Raw genomic sequence first — 23,359 nt, forward strand, 5'->3', positions numbered from 1 at the left:
GTCCAAGTATTAAGATGTAAAGTCTTCTTGTTGCTCATCTAATCCAGTTCCTTTCTGTTTAATGATCAAGGTCAGAAGATTGTAACTGGAACTATGGGATTGAGGGTGCTCTTCGGTGTGGCTTTAATTCTGGCTCTGTCTCGGTTGCTTTACATGCCAACTTGCAGAGGTTACACATACGGACCAGATGGTAATTCGTTTTATTGCGATATCTTATGCTTATCTGAACGAGTTATTCTGTTGAGGTTGCTACTAATTCTAAGCATTTACTGAATTGACACATTGTTTTCCTTTTTTCCTGCTACAATCTCATTCAGTTTTTGCTATAAATTCCCTGTATATCACATTGGACTTCCCTCCTCTTCCTGGATGGGGAGCGTTTGGTGGAGACCCCTGCGGTGAGGGCTGGCAAGGAGTTGAGTGTGTTGACTCAAGCATCACTGCAATGTAAAATTCCAAACTCTCCAACTATATTTTTTGTTATTATTGTTTGCTTCATCTAATTAATTTCTATTATGATAGAGTGATTAATGGTGCAAATTTGGGCGGACAATTGGGCAATGAGCTTTCATATTTTTCTTCACTTATGACCTTGTGAGTGTGAATGCTAGAAGTGTACTGATTTTGTAATAATGGAAAGACATTTTTCCTTTTTTTTTAGCTGTTTGCAAGTGAATTTCACAAGACACACCATATTCTGCATAACAATGGCTGATAACTTCTTGTTATTAACATCTATCTTAGGGATCTGAGCAATAACCATATTAGTGGCAGCATACCAGGAAGCTTACCTGTAACACTAAGGAGATTGTATGTTGCTATTTACCTTCTGTAATTGTTTCATATACATGCATGAAATGAATGACATTTCCTTTTTTGTCAGTTTTCTTTCAGACAATCAGTTCACAGGAAGCATTCCAGATTCACTATCCAATCTGACTCTTTTATCAGACATGTGAGTTCATCAGTGTTTGCATGCACACTTAAGTGTAAAAAGGTTATTAGTGTGGTACTAATTCTATCCCGTTGCACTTTCAGGTCATTGAATAACAATTTGTTGTCTGCAGAATTGCCTGATGCTTTCCAGGCCCTCACTGGATTGATAAGCTTGTAGGTGTCTCTCATTTCACTGCAAACTAAGGTGTGCCATGTCCACATTGTTATTCTTTTTTGCTGAAATAGGGACATCTCACATAATAATTTGAGTGACCAACTTCCACCTTCTATGAAGAGTTTGTCTTCTCTCACTACACTGTAAGTTTTCTCATTTTAGTTAGTATTACTTTCGTAATCATTTATGAACATGATACTTAAAAAATTCCTTTATAGTGCAGGCATATCCAAAATAATCGAATATTTGGGACTCTCGATGTTTTGCAAGATCTTCCTCTCCAAGATTTGTACTTTCTGCATACACCTCTCTTTTATTTCCATAATAAAATTAAGAATGAGCAAGAAGAAAACATACAATAACAATAAATATCTTGTTTATTTATACAGGAACCTAGGTGGATAATACTAGGAAGAAAGAAATCAATATCATTTGTCTAGTTGTGATCCATTCATATAATCACCATTTGTTTGCTTTTTTATGGACGATTGCATGATGGAGTATTATGCTAGTTATTATCATACAATGTTCTTGGATATGTTTTACTAGACATATTGTGGGAATTTTCTCCTTGAATGCTTTTCGGTTTTAATATTTGCATCAATTTCAAATGAGACCTATGTATTTTTTTCTTTTCACACTGTTTTTAAGTTGAAGGATGGAAAAATGAGTGAAGGGAAGGAGAGAAATAAAAGAGGTAAAAGATAACTTCAGTTGTTAATTTCCAAGGAAAGCAGAACTGATATAAACAGAGAGGAAATGCCACTTTTCCTTTGTTTCTGTTCTGCTCATAATGAACAAAAGAGAAACTTAAGAAAAATGACAATTTGTTGGTTGCAACCAATCACTGACCAACGATCAGCAATTGTTTTATTCTTTATTTTCCTAATTTGTGTTTCCTTCCTCTTTTCCCTCATAGGTCAGATGTTTATTTTTTCCCTCATTGCACTTTGGTACTTTGGAAGTCTTCGCTACTAGAGGAAAACAATTTTCTTTTAGCTTTTGATGTTTTCGAGAAATTTCTTCTGTTACTAGGATTTATTTTATTCTAGGATCTGAGCAGCTAATTCAAATTTTGGTTTTGGATTAAAAGTCATTGCAGACTCAAAAAGTATTGTAGGATTCTAAAAAAGGTATGGATGAAAATGAAAGCTTTACCCAAATTTGATAGCTAATAGATAGTGAGCTAACCAGTGAGATTATATGTTGATTTGGATCTAACACTCATAACCAAGGTTTAAAATATTGAGTCGTATCGAGGTTTCAATTCCAGACCGGAACGATACAGTTTCGGTACCGTATTGTACCGTGCCGGTATAATTTTGATATTTTTAAAATATAAAATATATTAATTAAAAATAAAAAAATTAATCTAAATATTTAAAAATAAAAAATAAAATATTTTTTTAAAAAATAATAGGATATTTTATGAGGCTTAATTAAGTCTATTTAAATTATTCCAATTATAGTTAGGATTTGATTATTAAAGTCTAAGTTTTAAAAAAAATCTGCGACTGCGACTGGGCATGCGCGACCGTGGCACACATGGCCCACATGACGCCTCTGGAGGTGTCGTCGGGCTTGGGCGATGCTTCCGATGGCATTGCCAGATGCGGGCGACTCCTCTGGAGGCGTTGCTGAGCCCGAGCGATGCCTCCGGAGGGTATCCTGGTCGGAATGCCGGTGCTGGTGTCGGTCAGCTAGTAGAATGAAAATTTTCGTTGGTATCGAGTGAAATGGCTCGAGATTTCAATCCTTGCTCATAACTATATGAAAATCCAAGCCTCTAACACTTGTTGTTTCATTTATAACATTGAAATGATCACTCTTAACCAAAAGTATTATTCTTTTTAAATTGATCTGTGTAATGAACCTAGGTTTCTAACAATAATTTTTGTTTACTAACTTTGGACAAGGTTTATGATACTGAGCTATGCTTATCAGCACCGACGAAATTTATCGTTCTACCTGTCGATCGGCATGGGTGGAGTCGTGAGGCCGCTGCAACTTTACGACGGCCAAATGAAGGCCTCTGTGTGGTGATGAGGTCGTTATGAGGTTGCGACGACCTTGGTTGGCCGGCAACTTGCATTTTATTTTGTTTTATTTTTTTTTTAATTTTGTATTTTTTTCATTCTCTTTCTTACTTTATTTCATCTTAAGAGTAAATCTCATTTTCATTTAGGCTTTAGTAGTTTAGGGTTTAGTGCAGTTAATTTTTTTTCTCTTTCTTTTTTTTAATTTATTCTTTTTTCTCCAGTAAATTCTTTCCCTTTTTCGTTTATTTATTTTTCTCCTTCCTTTTTAATGATGAAGATGGAGACGAATTATTAGGAAAAGTATTTGTAGAAATAAAATATTAATAAAACATATTTTTAATTAATATTTTTTATATTTAAAAAAAATACTAAAATCATATCAGCACAGCACAATACGGTATCAAAATCGTATTATTCTGATCATAAACTGAAACTTCGTCATGGATCAAAATTTTAAACCTTGACTAAGGATACATTAAAAATTATTGTATAAAAAATTTGCTAAAATGCTTAAGATATGGTCTCAATTCCTTTTAAATCTTTTTAATTTGTGTATCTCATAGTTACAATTGGGGTATCTTTAAAATTTCTTTGATGCCTAAGTTCTCATGTGTCATATACACTATAACAAATTTGAATTCTTGCACCATCAGCTATGAAATTTTACTGCTTGTTTGACTTGGACTTGATATGTGACAGAAATGTAGAAAACAATTTGTTCTCAGGATCAATCCCACCAAAGTTGCTTAATGTTCCTAATTTCAAGTGAGTGTCCTATGCTTTTTTTTATCTTGTTTTAACTTGGTATTTCAATACTGTTTCTTGCTCAAAGGTAAAATTTGGGCATATAATTTTTTCACAACATTCTTAGATATATGGACCTAGTCTTTCCATTGCCGGATGCCCTTTGTTGAAGGGATTGAAGGAAAATTTATCAAATTACATGTGTGTTTAGTGTTTGCAAATACTAACTATAAGTCTACAATTTGATTCTTGCTACAGGAAGAATGGTAACCTATTTGATGCCAATGTTATTCCACCCGCTATCGCCCCACCAACAGAATCACCATTTCCTCACTCACCAAATTTTGCAGTAGCCCCTGTTCCCTTTTCTGAGGCTCCTACTCAGAGTGGTGGTCAATTTTCAAGGCATAGTAAAATTTCAACAGCAGAATTAGTTGGATATACTTGCATGATGATAGTTATACTAGTCATTGGTATAGCAACAGTGAAACTATGTATATCAAAATGCAAAACAAGAGAACCCAAAGATGGAGCAACTTGCAAATGGCTTGAGGCCAGTAGAATTGGACAACTGGAGGATCCTCAATTTATTAGATCACATAAAGAGGGAGGTAAAAATCTTGAATTTCATTTTTAAACCTGTTGTTTATCCAGTAAACTAGTTGCTCTTACATAATTTAAATTGCTGACATTGTTCACAGTACTTGGAAAGCCAATTCGAAGATCGGAGGACAATTCTAATGGCCAATGGAATGTTTCACTTCCCATGCCACCGGTGACTCGTTCTGACACAGAGAAACTCGATATTATAAGTGAAAAGAGTCTGAGAACTAGGACTGAAACTTCAACTCCAAATTCTGCTAAATGCTTTCATGTTGCCACACTTCAACAGTACACAAATAGTTTCAGTGAAGATAATTTGATCCAAGATGGAAGATTTGGCCGACTATATTTGGCAGAATTACCTCGGGGAAAGGTTTAAAATATCTCCATGTTTTTTGATTGACACTGACAAATCTAGAGAACATAATTTTAGGTCTTTCCTTATCATTAAAATGATGGGAAAACTTGTATGTCTTATTAGATTTAACCAAAAGAATGAATGTTCATACCTATTCATGTTTCTTGGAAAATGATACTCTTGACAACTAACTACCTCCAAATTTGACGTATAATACTCATTAGCTTTTATTTACCTCTTCTCTTTTCTATTGCCCTTGGTTATGATGTGTAATTGTCATTAGCTTTTATTTTCCTCTTGTCTTTCTATTTACCCAAGGGCAAGCCTTTGCAGAACTATTACACTAGATTCTAATCACTAAAGCAACTTTTCTAATGTATTGATAAATTTCCAGATTCCTTGGTTGGTGAGGGCATTGTGCATTCAGAAATTTCTTTTTCTTTCCTTTAGGGCTTGTTTACCTAGGTGGTGGAGAAGGGAAGGGGGAGGAGATGGAGAGTAGAGGGAAGAAACTTGTTTACATGTAATTTGAGTGGGGAAGAGGGAAAGGAGGTGGATAAGAAGGAAAAGCTTAAATAAGCTCTCATCTTCTTCCTTGTAATGGGGAGGTCACTGTGGGTGCCATCTCATGCATGCTCAAAGAAGTTGAGATGCTTGAGTCGAGCTTGAATCCTTTGAGCTTGACCTCCATCAAGATCATTCTCCATCGAGTTCACTACAAGATGTTACAAAAAATGTGGATTCAGATTACACAATCAAGATCCTAGCCTTGAGAAGGACCCCTATGATAAAATCCATTGAGCTGTTGTCTCATCTTAGCCTTGATCTCAATACCATACATCCTAAAATAAATCTTATTGCTAGTTTTTCCCTGACGTCGATGCCTCATTGGACCCAAGAAGGGTTTTTTGGTTTTTACTCAGATCGTTCCATTGCTTTTGCCCAGGTTTGGGATTCCTTCTCCTCAATGGTAATTGGATTATACCCTAAAGTTTGGAGTTTCTCCACTTACTTTATATCTTGAAGATAATATGTTTCATACATGTATCTTAAAGTTCTAGGATTAAAAAATCTTCCTGTACATGTACTTTACAATGTGAAATAGAGTTCTTGTTAAAAAATTACTATGGAAAACTTGTTTTTCTGTTGTGCCTTCATTGTTTTGATTTTTTTAAAATAAAAAGTATATAAAATTTTTGAATGGTGTAGCGTTATAATAACTAATATAAAAGAAATGAGAAATATGTTGTGAATTTGGTTAATGTAGCAAGTGTTGTTCATGCAATGTTTTGAACCATCTCCTTCTGTGTTAACTATGGTAGCTTTTCCTGTTTTTAATATGGATCTTCCATATATGTTGTGTCCCTCTCCATACTTCTGTTGTGACAAGTTTCTCCTACTTAAAACATCGTAAACAATGCTTCATCTTCCTATTATTTTGTATCAGTATATGCACATGCAATATGTAAATAATAACATTTTGAAATTGAATATCTAATTAGCCTTCAAATGTACAGATGTTGGCTGTTTTGAAGCTTGAGAATAGAGATTCAAACCCCTCAGAAGATAACTTTTTGAAGATTGTTGAGCGCATCTCAAGGGTTCGACATCCAAACATTGTCGATCTTGTTGGTTATAGTGATGGCTATGGTCAACGGTTACTTGTTTACAATTACTTCAATTGCACAACTCTTTATGAAGTGCTACACAGCGATGACTCTATCAAGAAGAAATTATCATGGAAGGCTCGCATCAAGATTGCAATTGGAGCTGCTAAAGCTCTAGAGTATGTGGATTCTAGTTTATTATTTTGCTGGATCTAAGTATGCATCTCAACATAAACATATAATGTATTTGGTTCAATGCTGAAGGTATCTCCATGATGACTGTCCACCTTTAGTCCATCAAAGATTTGATTCAGGAAACATTCTCATCAATGATGATCTAGAAGTACGTGTTTCTGAATGTGGTCTTGCATCATTACTATCATCATTCCCAGCTACTCAGGTAAGCAAAGCTGTAGAAACTTGAAAGCTCAGCCATCATTGTTTTAACCTTACATCATTATATAACTGAAGAGTAAGGATTATCAAGCTTCCTTATTGCAGACCAGTTAGTAAAAATTCTTTAATACTTTGGTAACTAGATGTTCCCCTAATAGGTAATGTGCTGGTTAAGTGACATTTTTATTATCATTTCTACCTTGTTAATTTTGGGAGCCATTTCCACGTGGAACCTTGCAAGGAGAATATATTTCATATGATCTACATTTGATCTACATAAGATGCATATCAGATCTTGAAACACTTACTCCCACTTTATTTTTCAATTAGCTAAAAGCCATCAAACTTCACAATAGAGGATCACATCAAGATTGTTTTAAAATGTTTTAAGACTGAAGAATGAAGTTTATTATATATAGAGTTATGTGGTTTTCAAATGTGCCACTATTTTGTGCTTGTTTCCCAGCTCGCCATTTGAATCTGATGAAAATGAGAGAAATTGATAAGTTTAGCAATTATATCAGTAACTGAATTCAAACATTATTGATGGAAATTATTCAGTAAAATATCTGCACACAAGGCACAACAAGTACCATATGTATTCAATCTACAAAAGACAAACAAAGTGATGCCAAACATTCTTTGAACCTTTGAACCTCAGAATATGAGGATAATTTTGAGATTATCTTTAAAAACTGAAAGACTGAAGTTATTTATATATAGATTTTTATGGTTTTCAAGTATGCTTATTTCACATCTCACCATTTGAATTTATCCTAACAAAATGAAAGAAGTTTGATTAGTTCAGCAATTATGTCAGGAGTTGGAAGTCAAATAGTTGAGTAAAATATCTGCAGATTAGAGTTTGAGTTGGTTATTGTCTTATGAAAAATGATTGTTTGGTTTTCTCTTAGTTATCAGGAATGGAACCTGCCCTTTTCAGTTATGATGCTCCTGAAGTCAGTGAATCTGGGTCATATAGTGTGCAAAGTGATGTTTACAGCTTTGGAATTGTCATGTTAGAACTCCTCACAGGGCGCAAGTCCTTTGATAGGTATGTTTTGGCTATCTTTCACTCATCCTTATAGGGATTTTACTTCTATTAAGTATTTGAATTTTCTGTTGGTTGCAGCTCACTTCCTTGGGGTGAGCAACATTTGGTGAGGTGGGCTAGTTCACAACTTTATGATATGAATACATTGACAAAAATGGTGGATCCTTCAGTTGGTGAGCAGTTTGCTGTAAAATCAATCTCAAGATTTGCGGACATCATTAGTCGTTGTATACAGGTAGAATTTTCCATAAACTTATATACTAGCTTATCAGTATGCATATGGACTGTTGAATCATGTTATCCAATTACTTTAGTCTCATAGATGCTTGACATGCTATAGATATTTCATGCACTAATGAGGAAAGTGAAAATAAGACCAATTTGATTTAATTTGCATCACATTCAGGTAGGAATGACAGTGATAAGCATTAATGGGTACTTGTGACAACCTTACATGGGTTTGAGTTATGTTAAATTGGTATTTAATGAGTATCACTAAAATAGTAGATGCCCATGAAGGGTGTGAGCTGAATTTGGGTTAAAAAACTCAGGTAGCAAGAGTTTGAATAAATCTATTTGATTTTATAATGAATATATAAGTAGATACTTAAGGTCCTTAATCTTTCATTATTTAATTAAGCTTTAACAAGTACTCGAGGTTAGCCCATTTGATTGTTTATATTTTGATAATAGGATGAGTACGACTAGAGAAATGAATGCTTGTGACACGTATCAATGGACTCTAATTCTCTTAGACATGTGCATGTTATGGGCAATGTATTTTTTTTCATATGTATTAGTTCATATTTCAAAGATCAAGTGACAGAAGGAAGTATTGGTGCAATTGATTCCTAAGTGATTGAGATCGACCATAAATTTTAATGTTTGGGCAAAGAGTTTAGATTAGGAATGTTTTTGTATTTGATATGTGTATTTTAGTCATGTAGGATTGGTGAAATACACATGAGACAACTTGGTGCAACCAAGGTCGATGGATATTCGATGACTCGAGGTTCATGGAGATCAGAGAAGGATGATGTAGGACATTCGAGAGATTGTAGGACGAGGAGCATTGGAGTACAATTGTGCTTGTTTAGGCAAATTATTTAGGCAAAGTGTGAAGGATGACACGTGGAGAGAGCCGAGGGTTCAAGTGCATTTGAGGGACAAGAAGCCTAGTCGAAGACGATCTCGTGGTGAAGGAGTTGCAAAGATATAACACTCGGTGAGTTAAGAGTCGAGACCTATAGTCATGGGAGAGCATTGATCTCAACAAAGGCAAACTCAACCATAGATGGTTGTAATTGATGATCTACTAGGTTAAAGGGTGTCTCTAGTTGATTAGTGGTTAAATCAACTTGGTAGTCGACTTATTTGCTCTAGTCAACAAACAAACATTTCGTTCGAAGTTGGAACTCAAATGTCAATTGTTGAGTTGATCGAGTAGACTGATGGTGGTTGAGTTGAATAGGTAGTTAACTCAATCTTATCAGTCATAAATTGAATATTTCTATTTGTGACTGAGTTGACTGATGGAAGCAATTAGGAAAGCTGAAGAGAGTCGTTGATGAGAAAAATATGCGTGACAATGGTTGGATCAGGTAATGGCTACAGTGCATTTATCGACTGATCGATGTTAGCATGATAGAATGGTAGCCAACAACTGAGACTTTAGAGGGCTATTTGAAGGGCCAAAGATAACAAGTTTGGCTAATGTTCATTGCTACTTTTTTTGTTACCAACTGAGCTCATTATAATTTCTTTCTCTTTTTTATAAAGCCTCTTTGTAACCATTGGAAGTTTGTAAGAGGTTTTACTACCTCCAAAAGAATTTTGAGAAGGAGAAAGTATAGAGGGGAGTATAGAAGTGACCCACCGAAGAATCATAAGTTGTGGAATGAGAGCCTTGGGCATTGTCCAACCATGTAAATGCATGTGTTAGCATTGGTAAATTGTCTTTATTTTAATTTTACTGCATATTCACACTTGTAAGCTAACATCACAAGTACAAATGCAATTGACCCTCTCCCCTCTACCTTTCTCCCATCTCATCGCATTGGTTGCAACAAGTGATATCAAAGTTAGGAAGCACTTCTATAGATTAACTGTTAAGAAAAGTACAAAAATGATGGCCAATTCAATAACTATCCACTAAAATTTGAAGGTGAATTCTCTATGTAGAAGCAACGAATAGTGGTATTTTTTAAAAACCAATTTTGATATGATGCTTATTTTGAAAAATAGATTTGAGATGCCTAGGGATGTTGATGGAAAAGAATTGGAGGAGAATCGATGGACGAAGAAGTAAAAAGAAGAGTACATGACTAATGGAAAGGCTTAGGTGTAGGTATAGGGGGAGCCTAGCTTAGGTCTTTAATTTTATTTCATGATTTACCTAACTTAAACATTATCAAACATTAAAAAGGAGGAGACACTATTATTGCAATTGACCTCTAAGTGATTGGGATTGATTATAGGTTTTCATGTTTCAGTAAAGAGTTTAATTAGGATTGCCTTTGTGTTTGATATGTATATTTGAGTCGTGTAGGATTTGGTGAAATACACATGCAGATGACTTGATATGACCAAGGTTGATGAGTACCCGACGGCTCGAGGTTCATGGAGATCAAAGAAGGATGTTGTGAAACTTCTGAAGGACCCTAGAACGAGGAGCATCGGAGTACAACTATGCCTATGGAGGTAAATTATATAGGCAGGGATGAAGGATGACATGTGAACTGAGCCAGGGACTCAAGTGCATTCAAGTGATGAGAAGCTTGACCAAAGATGACCTTATGGTGAAGGAGCTATGAAGGCATAACTATTGGTGTGTTGATAGTTGAGAGACCAATACTCATGAGAGAGGGTTGATCCCTACATAGGCAGACTCAACCATTAGGATGGCCGAAATTGATGATCTAGTCAATTGAAGGGTGTCTTTAGTCGATTAGTGGTTAAGTCAACTCTTTTGCTCTAGCCAGTGAACAAAATATTTTGTTTAGGACTAAAATTGAAGTCAGTTGACTGTTGGGTTGACGGATTAATTAATGGTGATTGAGTCGATTAGGTATTTGAACAAGCTCAGCAGTCAACAAACAAAATATTTCTATTCATGGCTGAGTTGACTGGGAAGTTAACTGATCATGGATTGGAAGCAACCTGCCTACTAAAGTTGAACCTGAAAAGTTAGAGAGAAAAAAGTTGTGTTATAATGGTCAGATTGGGTGATGGCTACGATGTATCATTCGATTGATGATGGTATTTTAGTCGATTGATCAACGACTTTGGATGGCTATTTAAAGGGGTGAAGTTGGACAATTTTGAGCTAGCGCTCTATTATATTCTTGTAACCAACTGAACTTATTATAATCTCTCCCTCTCTTTTGTAAAACATCCTTGTGATTATTGAAAGTTGTAAGAGGTTTTTCCATCTCCAAAAGAATTTGAAGGAGAAAATACAGAGTGATCCACCGAATGATCATAAGTCATTGAGTAGGAGCCATAGGGGATATCAAATCATGTAAATACATGTGTTAGCATTGGTAAATTTTCTTTATTTTAATTCTACTACGTATTCGTACTTGTGAGCTAACATCATAAGTAGAAATGCTATTGTCCCCCTCCCTCTCTACTTGGTTTCCATGTCATTTCATTAGTCGCAACAAGCTCTTTTACATACTAGCTATTAGGAAAAGCACAAACGATAGCCGACACAAACACCTATCCACTAAAATTTGATAGTAAATTCTCTATATGGAAGTGACGAATGGAGGTGTTCTTTAAAATTGATTTACATAGAATGCTTATCATGAAAAATGATTTTGAGATGCCTAGGGATTCTGAGGGAAAACAATTGGAAGAGAATCAATGGATAAAGTAAAAAAAGAAGAGCACTCGACTAATGGAAATGTTGAGTATCATTTCTAAGTGTAGGTGTAGGGAGAGTTTAGCTTAGGCCCCCAATTTTATTTCATGATTTACCTAACTTAGAAGCGATTGTGCTAAGAATCTTCTGAGTAATATTTGGGTCATGCAATACTTGATGAAATACATATGAAAATGACTTAGCGCAACCAAAGTCGATGGATACTTGATAACTCGAGGTCTATGGAGATTGGAGAAGGATGATATGAGACATTTGTGGGATCATAGTATAAGGAATCCTATGCAATAAATAATAAATCGCAGCGGAAAAATGATCCCTTTAGCGATCCATGCGAAAGCAAACTTATACAAGTTTAGATCTACAAAATCCTATCTAATAGGGTATATCTTTGGAGTGTGCCCTTCGCTTATCCCGCTCTTCCAAAGTTTGCCGGATCTCTTGCACATTTAAGTGTTCGTGCCTCTATGCGTATCCACACGAACACTTACTTTTGGAGAAAGTTTTAGTTGTGCTAGCAACCCTTTGGTGCAAGTTTCGGCCAAGAAGAAGAGAGGGCAAGAAGATGAACATCCCTTTTGAAATTTTAGAAGAAAAACTCTTTTAAACTCAAACCATAAATACTAAAGGTTTTTAGGCTTTTAGTATTCCCTCATTAATGCATGATTAATTCTTATTAATCATGCATGATGAATTTAATTTTATCTTCTTCAATGCATGATTAATCCACATTAATCATGCATGATGAATCAAACTTCATTCATCAACTTGGTTTAATTTGAGTCTAACTCAAATTCAACTAACTTGAGTCTAACTCAAGTCTCGGTCATCTAATGAGCTTAATTGTTCTTTTAGTCAAACTAAACTGAACCAATCTTTAAAATAAAATGTTATTTGTATGTGACCCAATAGGTTCTTGTAACGTTGGCAATGTCTCTAAAACTTATTTTAGAAACATAAATAATGAGTGACATCTAACAATGCATCATTGCTATCCAAGTGACAACAATGTCGAGATCTGACATAACCTTCGTGACTATGATAATGTATGACCATGTCCTTCTATTCTTGATATCTAGATTGATCAATGAGGTATAGATTGTGTCATCCTATTATCAATCTTTATGTTTCTTGATTCTTAAGTAGACTCACTCAAGCAAATGAGCTCAATATCTCATATGGACTCATTTGAGTATGGTCATGCATTTCGTAGTCCCACTCTATCAAGAGGTCTCAAGATATCACTCCCGTCATATTGGAGGGATAGATCCCATCTACATCACTCACATCCCTCCGCATAATTTGTTACATACTAGTGATCGCTTTTATAGTCTACCCTGTTATGGGTGATGTTTGATGATACCAAAGTACATAACTCCTTATGTAGGGAACTATAGTGACTTTAGGTCTAAGGATTATTTATACTAATAGTCACATGAGAAAGTTTGACACTCATATAACGATCTATGAAACTTTCTCATGGCGGATTAATTCAGTGTACATTTTTTAATGTATACCTATGTGTCAACTTGATATCCCATATCCACGACTTGTGAGATTAAGTCATCCAGTTGACCTATATGCCAGTCTCAATGTATTAATATCGTCCCTGAATATTAATGCTTGACTAGGAATGATTAAGAATAGTGTTCTCTACATTATCTCACTATTGACTCAAACAGTCGATATGATGTAGATTAAAACTTGTTACTCAAGAACATTATTATACTTAGTTATTTGGTATAAACATAAAGTAAGCATAATAACTAAAAATCTTGCCTTTATTAATAATAGAATATGATACAAAAGTCCCTAGTTAATCATCACATAATTGACTCTAGGGCTACTACTAACACGTAGGGCAAGGAGCATTAGAGTATAACTGTGCTTGTGGAGGCAAATTACATAGGCAGAGTGTGTAGGATCACATGTAAAATGAGCCGAGGGCTCGAGTGCATCAATGGACAAGAAACTTGACCTGAGACGATTTTGTGGCGAAGGAGTTGCAAAAGCATACCTCTTGGTGAGTTGATAGACCTATACTTATGGGAGAGAATTGATCTTAACATAGGGGACTCAACCATTAAGATGGTTGTAATTGACGATCCATGTAATTGAAGGGTGTCTCTAGTCAATTGGTAGTTGAGTCAACTCATTTGCTCCAACCAATGAATAGAATGTTTCTATTTTTGTTCATTGGTTGGAATTGAAGTTAGTCGACTGTTGGGTTAATCAAGTGAATTGGTGGTGGTTGAGTCTACTAGGTGGTTAACTCAAACTCATTAACCAATAATAAAGTATTTTTGTTCGTGAATGAGTCGATTGGAAAGTCGACTAATCAAGGATAAGTTAGTTGATGAAAGTTACCATTTGATTTAAGTTGAACCAAAAAAGTTGGAGACAACAATTAATGAGTAAAAGATGCACTACAATGGTTGGAATGACTACAATGCATTGGTTGATTGATAGTAGTATTTAGTTGAATGATTGACATCAACACAATAAAATGGCAATCAACAATTGAAAACTTTGGAGGGTTATTTAAAGGGGCAAAGATGGACGATTTTGAGATAATGTTCACTGCTATATTCTTGTAACCAATTGAGCTCACTGTAACTCTTCTTCCTCTCTTTTGTAAGGCCTCCTTGTAACCATTAAAAGCTTGTAAGAGGTGTCTCCACCGCTGGAAGCATTTCAAGGAGAAAATATAAAGCCGATCTCAAGAGTAGACAATCGAAGGATCATACGCCGTGGAGTAGGAGCCTTGGATGTTGTTGAACCACATAGACACATGTGTTAGTATTGGTGAATTATTTTTATTTTAATTCCGCTATGCAAACATCACAAGTAGAAACGATATCCCACCCTCTCCCTTTTCCTTCGGCCATCTCTCTTCGCATTGGTTATAATAGGAAGAACTTTAGAGGAGCTAGATGATATAGATGTTATATGTCCTATGATGATAAGGATGAAAACAAAGCTAGATCCATTCCTGCAGAGTCTAAAGGCAGAGAGATAAAACATATAAGGAGAGCTAGTGGTGGTGTGATGGGTTATAGAAACTTTATTAGTTAAAATAAGTCATGTTTTTGAGATTCACATAATTGTAAAAATGGTACATACAATAGAAATAAAATAACGTAAATTAAGCCCACAAGAAGTTATAAGCATAACAAAGTTAAAGCATATGATAAGTTCAATTAAGAATGAGAAGAAAAATATTTATTAGCAAAGGTGCTTGGAATTTTATCCTATTCAATTTCTGCCAGACAAAAATTTTATAGGGATAGAACCTTTCCAAGCAATCCACATGCTCGATCAGACATGTGCTTGATCGATCAAGCAAGTTCTTGACCGATCGAAACACACCTTGATCGAAGCATAAGATCGCTGGCCTCTTGTGTTGGTATTCAGGATCCATGCAAAGAAAAACAAACTATGCAGTGGAATTAAATTAGTTGTACCTTTCTTCTTGAGATTGTATGGAAGATTTTTTGTACCCGAAGACCTCTTGATCTTCTGTTGTATTCTTCTCCTCTTTTTGGACGTCGTGTGGGCGACGATCTACCAAGAGGATAACCACCCAACTCCTTCCTTCTTGCTTCCAAGCCGCCGGCCACCAAAGGAGAACCAAATGCTAGAGGCGCCTCTTCCTAGCTTCCTCTCTTCCTCTCTTCTTCTCTTCTTCTCTTCCTCTTTTGTTGGGCGCCGGCCCCAGCAAGGAGAAGAAGGACAAGGGGCGCCGGCCCTAGAGAAGAGAAAGCAAGGCAAGGTAAGGGCGCCGGCCCTAGAGAGGAGAAAGCAAGGTAAAGGGGGTGCCGACCCTAATTGAGAACAAGAGAATAGAATGTGTTCTTTTGAGCCGCCCCCTCTCCTCCTTTTTATAGCTTTGCCGCCTTAGGAAGTTTAGGAAAAAATTAACAGAATTAACATAATTTTGTTGGATAACAAAATTAACAGAATTCTGTTGGATAACAGAATTAACAGAAATTCTGTTGGGTGGATACGAGGCTTTTTCTAGAGGCTACAACAGAGACCTAGAGGAGGAATTGGTTTAGGCCTCCTGATTGGCTTAGGCTTCCTGTGTTTGGTTCGAACACCCAACTCAAGTCCATCAATAATAACTCATACCACTAAAGAGTCATTATTGAACTACTGCACCAATCCCATATTTCAATATGGGCTCCTTCTTATTATGAGTGCGTTAATCTCCTTGTGTTTAAGATATTGTATGTCCGTTAATTAAATGAGTTACTGACAACTTAATTAATTAACATCTAATTCCAAGAGTAGTACCACTCAATTTTATTATCATGCCGGACTAAGTCCACTTGCAGGGTTTATATGATAATCCTTTTGAGCTCCTCAAGGGGACATCATCAGCCTAAATAATTAGGACACAGATTCCTTCTATAAACTACAACACACTATATACATAGCATTATCTCTCAACTCATCGGGTCTATTGATTTAACGAATAAATCTCACCCTTCGACAAGTTAAAGAAATAAATATTAAGTATATGTACTTGTTATTATATTGGAATTAAGAGGACGCACATCCATAATAACAGAGGTTTTGTTCTTTTATATAGTCAGTATAAAAAGAACAACCTCAAATATATCAGCCTTATATTCTTTGAACTTATTAAAGCACTCAGACTTGCGGCGCATCAAGTAAATATATCTATATCTCGAATAGTCGTCTATAAAAGAGATAAAATATTCGAAACCACTTCTTGCCTGGATAGTCATAGGTCTACACAAATCAGAATGAATCAATTCCAACACTTCTTTGGCTCTATACTCCTTTGTCTTAAAAGGTCTCTTGGTCATTTTTCCTTCTAAGCAAGACTTGCAGGTTGGAAAATTTTCCACCACCAGTGAACCCAAAGGTCCATCGGCTATTAACCTTTGAATTCTACTCAAGTTAATATGACCTAACCTTAGATGCCAAAGATATGTTTGGTTCATTTTCGAAGGTTGTTTTCTCTTATTAGAATTAAAAGATGTGTTATTAATTTCTATTTTTTGCATCGTGGGAGTTATTGGATTAAGAGTATATAAATTGCCAACCAACATACCAGAACAGATAATAATCCTATTTTTTTTGACAACAACTTTGTCATCAAAAGAAATAGAATATCCATCCATAAATACTTTAGAAACTGAAATTAAATTCTTTCTAAAACATGGTACGTAAAGACAATCCCTCAAAATCAAAGTTTTATTTCTCTCAAAAGATAAATAAACATCTTCTACTGCAATAGTCGTCACTTTCGTATCATTGCCCATTTGACGATAATCTCTCCTTCACGTAGTTGTTAGGTTTTTGGAACCCCTGCAACGAATTGCAGACATGATCAGTGGCTTCCGTATTTACACCAGGTATCGGTAGATAACACCACTAAACATGTTTCAACAACTACTGAATAAGATATACCTTTATTGTTCTCTTTTCTACAAGGACAGTCTACCTTCCAATGTACAGACTGCTTTCTCATGGCCTCCTGCCTGGCAGTCCGATTCTGGTGTCCGAAGAATTCTTTGAGATTGAGCATCATGTCATAGGCAGTAGGCATGACCTGATGCTGATGTTGTAGCACATTTGACATAGGCCAAAATGTAACACCGCGTCATCTCATCTGCCTTAACCCATTTCCTATGTCTCTCTATTTTCTCTTCTCTAGAATCCTTATTAGGCACGGTAGGACAGACCTCAAAAGGTACGAACTTGTACTCTTTAGCAGTTAAAACAATGTCCAAGTTTCGTTTCCAATCAATATAATTTGGACCAGTAAGTTTGTTTTCTTTTAGAATAACAGTAAGTGGATTGAAAGCCATAATGAAATCCTGAGAATCACAAAATAACATATTTGATCAAAATTTTAGAATTTAAAATAATATTGATCCTTCAAACAATATAATTTAAATTCGCCAACACCTCAAACACCGTGAATTTCGTATGTCACGATAGTATGGACGTATACTAATTGAAACATTTGTAAGAGGAGATTTTACCCATTAATTTTATTATCTTGTCAACCTAACTTTATGACAAATAAAATTAATAGTTGGTTTACCTTCGGTCACACAAATAATAACAGTGACTCGATGGGGAGGATAATATCAAATGCGATATTATCTTCGGCCACACAAAAATACGATATATTTTTGCTACGCAATAAGGACTTCCTTGGGGGGTGGGGGGTGGGGAGGGAGGGATAATAAAATAATATGGAAATAATATAATAGCATTACAAGTAAAGAGAATACTAAAAGGGAGCTTAACAATGGAGGACCGAGGACATACAATTGACAAGATAATATAATTGAGAATATGTCATCCTAGAACTTGAGAGGAACTCCTATGGTATACGAGCAAGCTTAACTAGGAGACTATTCTTTTTTTTAGTTAAATCGTTCTATTAGGGTATATGAAGACAAGATGAGTGATGAAATTAACCTTTCATAGATAAAAGAAAATTAGAAGATATGTGAAAAATACTCATTGTAATTGCTTCAAAACACCTTAAAGATGATCAAATTATGCATCTCTCACCATAGAAGTGAAAAGATTTTTAACTTCAAGAATGATGTTTTATTAAGAAAATTTGTCATTCACATAGTCTTTGGTAAAAGTAATAAAATATTTGAAACCAAGCTTGGAACATACATGATTAGGACACCAATTATAGAATGAGCTAAAGAGAAAAGTACAGAAACATGCTTGTGAACATTGTTGGGAAACGAAGACCTAACATATTTTTCCGACTAATAAGACACTCAATACTTTAAAGATGGATAAACTAAGAATCATCTTAGAGAGACTTGGATCGCCAAAGCGGCCATGGATTATAGAGGAAGCTAAGAAGATTTTGTCATAAGAGATAAGAGCCAATACAAAATATGCAACTGGACGATATGAAGAGATTCATGACTAACACCAATCTCATTTCAAATTTGTATGGAAACAAATTATAAATGTTATGGAGTAAGTTAAAAATTTAGTATGTTTGCTAATTGTTAAATCATTTATAGGGAATTCAAGCATATGAATCAAAAGTGATAAGGTTGAAATACCCATGACCCCCTCAATACCTTTTTGTCATAAGGAGAACTATTTGAAGAGCACGATATTGATAGTTGAGCTAAGTAGTATGAGGTTAGAGAAGAAGGTGATGTTATTGAACATGTGTTTGTAGATGTTTAAGTTAATAATTCAAGTAGAAGATCTAGTGGGATATGCCGAATGTGGTCAAAGTACATCTATGCATCCACTACTACCTAGATGCAAAGAAGATGATAATACTCCTCAATAGCTATTGTGATAGTAGAGACAAGAGTTATTGAGATATGAGTAGATGAATGCTTATAAGACATTCCTTATAACCATTAACATCATATTGATATAATCACTAGAAGATGGGACAACTAAATGAGAAAAGAATTTATTTAGAAGATATGTAATTTTTTAATAATAAAAAATTTAATATTGATTGTTGGTATAATATATGTTTTGACTATATTAGGTTATTATTTTAATTTACCATATCAATATCAATATAACATCAACACAAATGATGATCTTCTAGTGTCCAGAAGTATAAAATTAAAATTGCTACCAAATATAGAGTTAGTTGCTAAATTATTAATGAGAGTCAAGAGACATATGATTCATCCTTTTGCAATGTAGTTACAAGCCATATGCTAGTAAATAAAAACAATTTATTAATAGACATTATCTACTCATCTATAAGACTTATTTTGTCTCATTTATCTTACAACTGAGTGATGGCTATAATATGGAGGATTGACTCTAACTTTGAAAAATGATTGCAATATGGATTCTTTCATAGACTACATTTTCAAGTGTTTGTGAAAGAAATTGGTTCACTTTCTTAATCATATTAAAGTGTGAAATTGCCTTTCTTATCATTGTTTGTAGAAGATGATTTATGTATACTATAATATGTGTTTTCAATTAAAGTCATAACATAAGAGAATGGAAAATAGGAGACCAGTGATGTTGACCCATTTCACTGAGAATGAGGACAATCTAATGAAAGATTGGTGGATCACTATCGAGGTTGAGAATCCATTATTTGATGAACTAGGATCCATCACAATCATCTCAATTCCTTACCCCCAATAGATTAAAGAAGTTTAAGGTAGCTGGGATGCTAGTGGGGAGGATGATGACGATGCAGTTTTTGATTGAGAAATTTTATTGTTTGGATCTCATCTCAAACATTTTCAAACATCTCAATGTCAAACACAACCAAAAGTACCAACAAAAGGAAAGAAAAATCTCTTGCAGTCTGTAGTAAGTGAAAGAGAAACCTTCTAACTATATTCTATGGAAATTAGCTGACAAGAGAAAGGAAAAATTGATGATTGGTCACAATCCACTCTATTTAGTCGATGAGTAACAACTTAATGAGAGTGATGAAATAACATCACCTTCTAAAACTATAGTTTGACGAGAAGTTTGAAATGACGATAACAATACACCTACTGATGTAGGCAATGATAGTGGAGATACACATGCGGAGGTGAAACTTATGTTTCCTTGACTCCAACACTCTTTACTCCCTGATACGTGAGAAAGGTTACACATGTGCACCTAGGATGATGATTATATCACTAGAACTATCAAGAGAATATGTTAATGCCCTTGATATAGGGGTGTGAGTCAAAATGAAGTTAATGATTATCGAGATATTTAGGGGAGTTTAGTCGAAATTAATTCTGATCAAAGTTCATAGAACACTCAACATTCTTATTGTAGCTCTAATGCACCATATAATGATTCATCATATGAGAGCTTGGAGACATTTGTGCTTTCTTATCTTGTTCTTGTACTAGTTCCAATTTCAATACTATCATTCTAAGTCCAATTCCTTATGGTGAATTGAGAGATTGAAGAACATATGGAGAAACCAATATTAGTACCACATGTTCTAAAAGAATTATCTAATTTGGGTATTTAAGAATTATGAGGTTGATCTCACAAGGGTTCTACAAGAATTAATGTTCTCATCCGATGTATGCCACTTCTTTTTAGTGATTGTCGCAAATTTTATAATAACTTATTGCTTATTGTTCTCAGATGTTAATGGAAATATTTTTTTTTATTGGTGTAACCCATGCCGTATTGACACAACATAATATGGTACTAAAATTTTATTATTTCGGTCAAACACCCAAACATTGACATGACTCGAGATTGAAACCTTGGACCTATTTATAGCGGGATAGCAAGATTAGATGCTAGTATGAATGTAGTAGGTGCCCTGAACATCTTCATGTTAAACATTTGATAGGTGTGGAATGTGAAATGAAGGTGTCTCCAACTCGGTTGAATTGTGTGAAAAAGGTATATATAATGATAAGGGAAGTCGTTTTGCGTAAAAATAACATCTGATTTGATTGGGAGGATATCTTGAAGATCAATAGCAAAAACTCAGAATTATCTCTTAGAATTAGCTAACGTGTGATCGTCTTTGTGCTGGACTGTTGCTGTTGGAAGAGATCAAATGTGAATCACATCGTTGGTTGTAGAGATATCACGCTACAGATTTTGAGTTTGTTTCAAGTCTTGTGGCAATTGGAAGAAGCAACCAAATTTGTCCATGAGACTGGGATTGATGGACTATCACATGTGGGAAAGCTACTGTGCATCAATATACCATGAAGCTCTTCTAGAGTTTGAAATCTTGGTAGCCTAGGTGGTGAGGTTTTCCAACTAACTTTTACCTATGAATCAAAAATTGTCATGACTCATGAAACATAATTCTTCCGGTAATTGTTATGGATCTAGAGAGGCCAAGAGTAGTGGTACGAGGCAATCACAAAGTGGTTGATGTGCTTTCCATTTTGAACTTAGTGGCGCTATAGAGTTTACCAAATAGGGTAGAATGAAAAAACACTATTAGTGGCTGCAGAGCCAATAATTGACGTCGTCGAATTACTTTAGTTTGTGCTACATGGACCAATTGCTCGAGATTGCAGTAGAAGAAATTGTTGTTCTGGCCTAGGCGCTATTATGAATACAGATTTGGTTGAGGGGTGCTAGATCCTCTAGAACATCATGCAGGCACAAGGGAAGATTGTGAGATGTCTCTAATTGTGTTCGAATGTCATGTGTGTTGCATGGGAGGAGCTTCAAGATCGTGCATAGTTAATAGGATAAAAATAAGCAACTCTAATAGAGTAGAAGTTATGGCGTAGGCTAAAAGAAAATTTGTGTTGGACTATTAAGAAATAACATTTGAAAAGTTTGATATAGCAAACATGAAAATGCTGAGATGAATCTATAGAGTACTAGAAGGATAAAATGAAAATACTAATACTGGAGAGTAGTCGGTTTAGCTTTAGTAGATGATGAGATGAGATAAAATATATTTGAGAGTTCCTTATCATGATTCTTGTTTGCAGGAAGTGCCGGAGTTCAGGCCTCCAATGTCTGAGGTTGTCCAAGACCTTGCTTCTGTTATTTGATGCTCAAATTTTAGAGGCTTGGTATCAAAAACTATTTGCAGAAATGCTCTCTCTCTTTGAAACATTTTAATTTAAAGAAATTAGTTATCTGCAAACCTGTAAATGGAAGATAATTATTTTATTGTTGTTGCAAAATTTTATATGTTGCTGTCAATGAGAAAATTGTCAATTATGTATCTTGTCGCCTTACATCTAGTTTACATCTGGTATATACTGGGAAAATTTTCCTGGTTTCTGTTTTTTCGCCATTTTCTTTTTCAAACTGTAAAATTTAAAATCTTTAATTATTAACACTTATATAATAGGAAAGTGAAATGATACATATAAATTAGTTACATTATTATTTTTTAAATGGATTAATGCCCTAATAATTAAGGGACATTATTAGTTCTTAAATGATCAATGCCCTAATAATTACAGGGTAAAATAGTAAAATTTTAAAAAAAATCAATGTTTTTAAATTTTAAAATGTGTTTTGGTTCTCAATATTAAAACAATAAGGGTACCTATTTCTAGAAATAGTTAAGAGACTTGTTTTTTTAGCTCTACCATAACAGACTAATATTGACTAATTACTATGCATTACAATTTTATTTTAGATGAAGGTAGGGAGATGCAACCATTGTATTTTTTTTTTGTGTTGAAAGGGTATGGTAATGAAATTGGATTAATGATCAACGTGCTAGGTAAGTATGTTAATATGTTAATAATGCTCCTTGGGTACAATGCAACGATGAGATGTTTAATATGATGATACTCTTCTGTAAAAGGTGGAATTCGCCACCTTAGCGGCCCCACACGGTCGGTCTCACGATCATCTGTGAGGAGGTAAATTGAGAAATTGCAGTTGATCACGACGCAGGTGGATATTGCCTGATTTCGCTCAATCACTTATGATTTGAATCTCAATTATAACACATTGTAAGATATTTTTTTCAATGGGATAAAAAAAATTTGAACCATTAATTATTAGATGAGCGCCACTCACACTTTTAAATTTATCTGATAGGCCAATTAAATAGAAGATCATCTGTCTTCAAGACGAGTTGAGTCTACCAAATA

The 23,359-nt window shown here is 34.8% G+C and overlaps 1 protein-coding gene across 1 annotated transcript; it reads left to right on the forward strand.

The window, feature by feature from the left end:
- The first annotated feature begins 93 nt into the window (after window positions 1-93).
- LOC141844216 (protein STRUBBELIG-RECEPTOR FAMILY 3-like) lies at window positions 94-22,397 on the forward strand. Its single transcript, XM_074732245.1, has 16 exons — window positions 94-190; window positions 318-447; window positions 523-594; window positions 745-810; window positions 884-955; window positions 1,039-1,110; window positions 1,183-1,254; window positions 1,335-1,400; window positions 3,850-3,915; window positions 4,153-4,505; window positions 4,596-4,870; window positions 6,373-6,641; window positions 6,727-6,862; window positions 7,773-7,912; window positions 7,991-8,147; window positions 22,235-22,397. The coding sequence occupies exons 1-16, from the start codon at window positions 94-96 to the stop codon at window positions 22,295-22,297; spliced, it is 2,106 nt and encodes a 701-aa protein (XP_074588346.1). The 3' UTR covers window positions 22,298-22,397.
- The last annotated feature ends 962 nt before the right edge of the window (window positions 22,398-23,359 follow it).

Source organism: Curcuma longa, chromosome 13, assembly GCF_044706935.1.
Source record: "Curcuma longa cultivar G26 ecotype Majalengka, Jawa Barat chromosome 13, ITB_CL_G26_1.1, whole genome shotgun sequence".
Classification (NCBI taxonomy): Eukaryota; Viridiplantae; Streptophyta; class Magnoliopsida; order Zingiberales; family Zingiberaceae; genus Curcuma; species Curcuma longa.

Coding starts and splice junctions, on each gene's coding strand:
- LOC141844216 (XM_074732245.1), top strand. CDS start 94: ATGGGATTGAGGGTGCTCTTCGGTGTGGCTTTAATTCTGGCTCTGTCT. Junction 4,506..4,595: donor TAGATCACATAAAGAGGGAG/GTAAAAATCTTG, acceptor CATTGTTCACAG/TACTTGGAAAGCCAATTCGA. Junction 7,913..7,990: donor GGGCGCAAGTCCTTTGATAG/GTATGTTTTGGC, acceptor TGTTGGTTGCAG/CTCACTTCCTTGGGGTGAGC.